Below are 8,836 nucleotides of genomic sequence, written 5' to 3' on the forward strand. Positions count from 1 at the left end.
TTTCTGATCAGTGATAGATTAACTCTTCATTTAGGCTACATTATAGCATGCTACATGTTTCTGATCAGTGATTTAGGCTACATTATAGCACGCTAAATGTTTCTGATCAGTGATTTAGGCTACATTATAGCATGCTACATGTTTCTGATCAGTGATTTAGGCTACATTATAGCATGCTAAATGTTTCTGATCAGTGATTTAGGCTACATTATAGCATGCTAAATGTTTCTGATCAGTGATTTAGGCTACATTATAGCATGCTAAATGTTTCTGATCAGTGATTTAGGCTACATTATAGCACGCTAAATGTTTCTGATCTGTGATTTAGGCTACATTATAGCACGCTAAATGTTTCTGATCGGTGATTTAGGCTACATTATAGCATGCTACATGTTTCTGATCAGTGATTTAGGCTACATTGTAGCATGCTAAATGTTTCTGATCAGTGATTTAGGCTACATTATAGCATGCTAAATGTTTCTGATCAGTGATTTAGGCTACATTATAGCATGCTAAATGTTTCTGATCAGTGATTTAGGCTACATTATAGCATGCTAAATGTTTCTGATCAGTGATTTAGGCTACATTATAGCATGCTAAATGTTTCTGATCTGTGATTTAGGCTACATTATAGCATGCTAAATGTTTCTGATCTGTGATTTAGGCTACATTATAGCATGCTAAATGTTTCTGATCGGTGATTTAGGCTACATTATAGCATGCTAAATGTTTCTGATCAGTGATAGATGAACAAAGGAATAGATTAGCTATACCACCTCCACTTTTACCAGCCAGAAACCATTTAACAAAATAGCCTATACAGACAGAGATTGAGTGAAACTAAATCACATTGATTGATTATCAGACCAGACCGTGAATTCACAAGCTGTTGGTCATAATACTATCAATAATATAATAAATATGTATCAAAATGTCCATGAATTATTATTATTAATCCACGTAATAATTCACATTTACTGACTATTTTCCTGCTGTAGCAAACTGGCTCAAATTAAGGTCCCCCCCCCGTGCAGCTCAGTTGGTAAAGCATGGCGTTTGATACGCCAGCGTTGTGGGTACGCCAGAAATGTGACTAACAGAAATGGAATAATGTGTCCCTGAACAAAGGGGGGTAAAAAAAAAAAGTAATAGTCAGTATCTGGTGTGGCCACCAGCTGCATTAAGTACTGCAGTACAACCCCACTCTTCCACCGAGACACCTTCAAGTTCCTGAACATTTGTGGGGGGAATGGCCCTAGCCCACACCCTCCGATCCAACAGGTCCCAGACGTGCTCAATGGCAGAACACTGACATTCCTGTCTGCAGGAAATCAAGCACAGAACGAGCAGTATGGCTGGTGACATTGTCATGCTGGAGGGTCACGTCAGGATGAGCAGTATGGCTGATGACATTGTCATGCTGGAGGGTCACGTCAGAATGAGCCTGTGGGAAGGGTACCACATGAGGGAGGAGGATGTCTTCCCTGTAACGCACAGCGTTGAGATTGCATGCAGTGACAACAAGCTCAGTCTGGTGATGCTGTGACACAACGCCCCAGACCATGACGGACCCTCCACCTCCAAATCGATCCCGCTCCAGAGTACAGGCCTCGGTGTAACGCTCATTTCTTCAATGATAATCGCAAATCCGACCATCACCCCTGGTGAGACAAAACCGCAACTCGTCAGTAAAGAGCACTTTTTGCCAGTCCTGTCTGGTCCAGCGACGGTGGGTTTGTGCCCATAGGTGACGTTGTTGCCGGTGATGGCTGGTGAGGACCTGCCTTACAACAGACCTACAAGCCCTCAGTCCAGCCTCTCTCAGCCTATTATGGATTGTGTGGGCACTGATGGAGGGATTGTGTGTTCCTGGTGTAACTCAGGCAGTTGTTGTTGCCATCCTGTACCTGTCCCGCAGGTAGGATGTTCAGATGTACCGATCCTGTGCAGGTGTTGTTACACGTGGTCTGCCACTGCGAGGACGACGAGCTGTCCATCCTGTCTCCCTGTAGCGCTGTCTTAGGCGTCTCACAGTACAGACATTGCAATGTATTGCCCTGGCCACATCCGCAGGCCTCATGCCTCCTTGCAGCATGCCTAAGGCACATTCACGCAGATGAGTAGTGACCCTGGGCATCTTTCTTTTGGTGTTTTTCAGAGTCAGTAGAAAGGCCTCTTTAGTGTCCTACGTTTTCATAACTGTGATCTTAATTGCCTAACGTCTGTAAGCTGCTAGTGTCTTAACGACCGTTCCACAACAAGCATGGGAAACAGTGTTTAAACCCTTTACAATGAAGATCTGTGAAGTTATTTGGATTTTAACGATTTTTCTTTGAAAGACAGAGTGCTGAAAAAGGGACGTTTCTTTTTTTTCTGAGTGTTGTTGTAATGAGCACATGAATTCTGGGACCATGTCTCCTAGCTAGTCTCCTTGTTTCCTTTGTCTTGTTTCCTTGTCTCCTTCTCCACTGCAGTGTAACAGCTTATTTCATCTTCTTCTTTCAGACACGTCATCATCATCATCATCAGCTAAAGAAGGCAGTAGGGTAAGTGTTGCGTCTGTCTGTCTGTCTGTCTGTCTGTCTGTCTGTCTGTCTGTCTGTCTGTCTGCGTGCGTGCGTGCGTGCGTGTGTGTGTGTGTGTGTGTGTCTCTCTGTCTGTCTGCGTCTGTCTGTCTGTCTGTCTGTCTGTCTGTCTGTCTGTCTGTCTGTCTGTCTGTCTGTCTGTCTGTCTGTCTGTCTGTCGGTCTGTGTGTCGGTCTGTGAGTCTGTCTGTCTGTCTGTGTCTGTGTGTGTGTCTGTATGTCGGTCTGTGTGTCTGCGTCTGTCTGTGTGTCTGTCTGTCTGTCTGTCTGTCTGTCTGTCTGTCTGTCTGTCTGTCTGTCTGTCTGTCTGTCTGTCTGTCTGTCTGTCTGTCTGTCTGTCTGCGTCTGCCTGTCTGTCTCTCTGTTTTAACTTTTTATGTAGCATCCAACCAGACTAATATCCTTAAGGTAATAATATAATAAATATAATAATAACAAATGTGATCTCATCTTATTTCTAACGTCGGTGCTATTTGAATAATAATCCTAATAATATTATTAATAATAATAATAATAATCCTAATAATATTAATAATAATAATATTAATAATAATAATAATAATATTAATAATAATCCTAATAATAATAATAATAATCTTAATAATATTAATAATAATAATAACAATAATAATAATAATAATAATAATAATAATAATAATAATAATAATAATAATAATATTAATAATAATCCTAATAATAATAATAATAATCTTAATAATATTAATAATAATAATAATAATCCTAATAATAATAATCCTAATAATATTAATAATAATAATAATAATAATAATAATAATAATCCTAATAATAATTAATAATAATAATAATAATAATATAATAATAATAATAATAATCCTAATAATAATAATAATAATCTTAATAATATTAATAATAATAATAATAATCCTAATAATATTAATAATAATAATAATAATCCTAATAATATTAATAATAATAATAATAATAATAATAATAATCCTAATAATATTATTAATAATAATAATAATCCTAATAATATTAATAATAATAATAATAATCCTAATAATAATAATAATAATCTTAATAATATTAATAATAATAATAATAATCCTAATAATATTAATAATAATAATAATAATCCTAATAATAATAATAATAATCTTAATAATATTAATAATAATAATAATAATCCTAATAATAATAATCCTAATAATATTAATAATAATAATAATAATAATATTAATAATAATAATAATAATAATAATAATAATAATAATCCTAATAATAATAATCCTAATAATATTATTAATAATAATAATAATCCTAATAATAATAACACAGATGCTGATTCCTAATTGTAATATCATAAAACATTGCTTTCTGTTTTGGGGAATTTATTTATAAAGAAATACAGTCTGAGATGATCAAACATTGATTGGTAAGATTTGTTGTTGATGAGAGAGAGAGAGAGAGAGAGAGAGAGAGAGAGAGAGAGAGAGAGAGAGAGAGAGAGAGAGAGAGAGAGAGAGACAGACAGAGAGAGTGAGACAGAGAGAGAGACAGAGAGAGAGACAGAGAGACAGAGAGAGAGACAGAGAGACAGAGAGAGAGAGAGAGAGAGACAGAGAGAGAGACAGAGAGAGAGACAGAGAGAGAGACAGAGAGAGAGAGAGACAGAGAGAGAGAGAGAGAGAGAGAGAGAGAGACAGAGAGAGTGAGAGACAGAGATAATGAGAGACAGAGAGAGAGAGAGAGAGACAGAGAGAGAGAGAGAGAGAGAGAGAGAGAGAGAGAGAGAGAGAGACAGAGAGAGTGAGAGAGAGAGAGAGAGAGAGAGAGAGAGAGAGAGAGAGAGAGAGAGAGAGAGAGAGAGAGAGAGACAGAGAGAGAGAGAGAGAGAGAGAGAGAGAGAGAGAGAGAGAGAGAGAAACAGAGAGAGAGACAGAGAGAGAGAGAGACAGAGAGAGAGAGAGAGAGAGAGAGAGAGAGAGAGACAGACAGAGAGAGATGAGAACCAAAGTGAGAATCCATCACTTACAGAGAGATGAACCTGGAGAAGAGTCCCCTAAGCATGCTAGTCCTGGGGCTCTGTTAACAAACACAATCATAATAATAATTATAGATACATAATGACATTTTAAAAGTCCCGACCCAAATGCAGAGGCCTCTTTGGCCTCAGAGGTCATCACAGTACAGTACCCCTTAGATGTAAAAAAAATATTGTTATATTAACCAGACCATCCCCTGGCACAGTGCTATATTAACCAGACCATCCCCTGGTACAGTGCTATATTAACCAGACCATCCCATTTACATTTACATTTAAGTCATTTAGCAGACGCTCTTATCCAGAGCGACTTACAAATTGGATCCCCTGGTACAGTGCTATATTAACCAGACCATCCCCTGGTACAGTGCTATATTAACCAGACCATCCCCTGGTACAGTGCTATATTAACCAGACCATCCCCTGGTACAGTGCTATATTAACCAGCCCATCCCCTGGCACAGTGCTATATTAACCAGACCATCCCCTGGCACAGTGCTATATTAACCAGACCATCCCCTGGCACAGTGCTATATTAACCAGACCATCCCCTGGTACAGTGCTATATATTAACCAGACCATCCCCTGGTACAGTGCTATATTAACCAGCCCATCCCCTGGCACAGTGCTATATTAACCAGACCATCCCCTGGCACAGTGCTATATTAACCAGACCATCCCCTGGCACAGTGCTATATTAACCAGACCATCCCCTGGCATGACACAGTGTTATATTAACCAGACCATCCCCTGGCACAGTGCTATATTAACCAGCCCATTCCCTGACACAGTACTATATTAACCAGCCCATCCCCTGGCACAGTGTTATATTAACCAGACCATCCCTGGTACAGTGCTATATTAACCAGACCATCCCCTGGTACAGTGCTATATTAACCAGACCATCCCCTGTTATATTAACCAGACCATCCCCTGGTACAGTGTTATATTAACCAGACCATCCCCTGGTACAGTGCTATATTAACCAGACCATCCCCTGACACAGTGCTATATTAACCAGACCATCCCCTGACACAGTGCTATATTAACCAGACCATCCCCTGACACAGTGCTATATTAACACAGACCATCCCCTGGCACAGTGCTATATTAACCAGACCATCCCCTGGCACAGTGCTATATTAACCAGACCATCCCCTGGTACAGTGCTATATTAACCAGACCACCCCCTGGCACAGTGCTATATTAACCAGACCATCCCCTGACACAGTGCTATATTAACCAGACCATCCCCTGACACAGTGCTATATTAGTGCCCAAACACACAGTGAATAAACTCTGGTGACCAAACACACAGTGACTAAACTCTGGTGCCCAAACACACAGTGACTAAACTCTGGTGCCCAAACACACAGTGACTAAACTCTGGTGCCCAAAAACACAGTGACTAAACTCTGGTGCCCAAAAACACAGTGACTAAACTCTGGTGCCCAAACACACAGTGTCTAAACTCTGGTGCCCAAACACACAGTGTCTAAACTCTGGTGCCCAAACACACAGTGACTAAACTCTGGTGCCCAAACACACAGTGACTAAACTCTGATGCCCAAACACACAGGGTCTAAACTCTGGTGCCCAAACACATAGTGTCTAAACTCTGGTGCCCAAACACACAGTGACTAAACTCTGGTGCCCAAACACACAGTGACTAAACTCTGGTGCCCAAACACACAGTGTCTAAACTCTGGTGCCCAAACACACAGTGACTAAACTCTGGTGCCCAAACACACAGTGACTAAACTCTGGTGCCCAAACACACAGTGACTAAACTCTGGTGCCCAAACACACAGGGTCTAAACTCTGGTGCCCAAACACACAGTGTCTAAACTCTGGTGCCCAAACACACAGTGTCTAAACTCTGGTGCCCAAACTCTGGTGCCCAAACACACAGTGCCTAAACTCTGGTGCCCAAAGTCTGGTGCCCAAACACACAGGGTCTAAACTCTGGTGCCCAAACACACAGTGTCTAAACTCTGGTTTGTTTGGGCACCAAGACCTGCTATCTGAGGACCAACTAGGGTCACACAGACACATAATAATTCACACAGAAACAAATGACCTGAGGGCAAAGCAGGGAAGGGTGGCCACAACACTCAAGGAAGTGCCTGATAAAGCTTCTTCCACTTTCCCCAACTCACGAGTGGGGAAATGTCTACCCTGATTCCACAAACATATTTTCACCCTGCTACGACCCAGCGGGTAAACGTAAACATTTCCCTTGACTGTGTCTCAAAACCTAATGTCTACCTGGCCCACCACCCCACCCTGGAATTGGACAGCCTTTATGACCAGGTCCACCTCCACAAGCCCGCAGTCCCCACCTTTGCCCCTAAAAGGCATCACCCTCAACCGCATCCCCAACACATTGCACAGGAGCAACAGAGCAACGGACACACAGCCCAGACCTGCGCGACCTGCGGGACCTAACCTGGATGTGACACCATTCCCTCCCCCATATGCCGCCCTAGACACAACTATGACAAAACAACCAACATCACAACTCCTGCAGCTCAGTCTGTACATAGTCAATGGTAGACTTCAAGAGGACACCAAAAGTAGGTACAGCTCATCCCTTTGCAGCAGTACTGAAGACTACTTTAAAAAAAATGTAACCTTTATTCAACAAGTCAGTTAAGAACAAATTCTAATTTTCAATGATGGCCTACCCCGGCAAAACCTTGACGACGCTGGACCAATTGTGCGACGCCCTATGCTAGTCCCAATCACACCCAGATGTGATGCAGCCTGGATTCAAACCAGGGACTGTAGTGACACCTCTTGCACTGAGATGCAGTGTCTTAGACCGCTGCGCCACCCAGGAAGCCACAGACCTAAACCCAGAGTCTCTCCGAGCATTCACAGTCAGCCCACTGACAACCTTATCAAACCATAGCCAAATCCCAGCCTACTTGAACAGAGCAATACCCAACCATGGGGAATCAAAGCCCAACAAACTGCATGCTATTAAGAAATGCTATGATGAAGATGAAGATAAGATGGAAGGAAGATTGTGTAAAAAGCTACCAAAGAACAATTGGCCAAAAAAAAAAAAAATCCAATCCCTCCTTAGACAACTCCCTGGACAAAATGTTCCCCTTCAATAGTGAAGGTTTACACTTAGCAGTAGAAAGCCTTGGACATTATATCATATCAGCTAACATATCATATGTATAAAATAAAATAAATCGAGTAGAACAGTATATCCTCATCAACAGCAAATTCTAACAATTCCTCAGTGAAAACAAATGTCCTGAGCAAATGTTAATATCATACGACAGACCACGTATACACCCGGCACACCCTTATTGACATACAAACAAAAGAAAACAAAAGCAAAGTCTTCTCATGGTTTGTTGATATAGGAAAAAATAGGCTTTTCTACTCAATTTAGCATGAGGGCCTGCTGTATAAACTGATGGGAAGGTTTTTTTAGGGGGGGCCTACGATGTTATAAAATAAATGTACGCCAGCATAAGTGTACACGTTCAAAATTGGCAATAAACACACAGATTTCTTCCCTCAGGGCCGGGGAGTGAGACAGGGATGCAGCTTGAGCCCCACCCTCTTCAAGATGTATATTACTGACTAGAATAGTCTGTAGCACCTCAACTAGATTCTGAAATCAAATGTCTTTTTGCAGATTATCTGGTGATTTCCTGGTCACTCAAACATCTTGGTTTTGCCTGTAGATTTTGTTCTATGGCACTCACAGTGAAAATCTTTGCAGTTCTGGAAACGTCAGAGTGTCTTCTTTCCAAAACTATCAATTCCAAGCATAGTCGAGCATCTTTTCGTGACAAAATATTGCGCTTAAAACGGGCACGTCTTTTTATCCAAAAATGAAATACTGCCCCTAGAGTCTTAACAGGTTATCTGGTGCTTCTGTCCCCTACAACAGCACCTTGATCTTCTGTACAGATTCTGTCAGACTTGGGCTCAGTAAGAAAATAAAAAAATTGTGTTCCAAAAAAGGTACAGATGCCAGGACACTGTTGCCCTAGAGCACACATAGAGTTACACATACCTCAGCCTAAACATCAGCACCTCAGGTAACTTCCACAAGGCTGTAAAAAAATCTGAGAAACAAGACAAAAAAAGGCTTGCTACGCAATCAAAATGAACATAAAATTTGCCATCCCAATTAGGATCTGGCAAAAAGATACTCAGTTATAGAACCCATTGCCTTTTATGGTTGAGAGGTTTGG

The 8,836-nt window shown here is 40.9% G+C and overlaps 1 protein-coding gene across 1 annotated transcript in view; it reads left to right on the forward strand.

Moving 5' to 3' along the window:
- Positions 1-1,049: 1,049 nt before the first annotated feature.
- LOC124039064 (cAMP and cAMP-inhibited cGMP 3',5'-cyclic phosphodiesterase 10A-like) overlaps positions 1,050-8,836 on the forward strand; it is an 85,717-nt gene continuing 77,930 nt past the window's right edge. Inside the window, exons 1-2 of the mRNA XM_046354944.1 lie at positions 1,050-1,076; positions 2,475-2,546. Coding sequence (XP_046210900.1) covers positions 1,050-1,076; positions 2,475-2,546 — 99 coding nt within the window. The remainder of the gene's footprint in view (positions 1,077-2,474; positions 2,547-8,836) is intronic.

The sequence above is a fragment of the Oncorhynchus gorbuscha genome, linkage group LG07, assembly GCF_021184085.1.
Source record: "Oncorhynchus gorbuscha isolate QuinsamMale2020 ecotype Even-year linkage group LG07, OgorEven_v1.0, whole genome shotgun sequence".
NCBI lineage: Eukaryota > Metazoa > Chordata > Actinopteri > Salmoniformes > Salmonidae > Oncorhynchus > Oncorhynchus gorbuscha.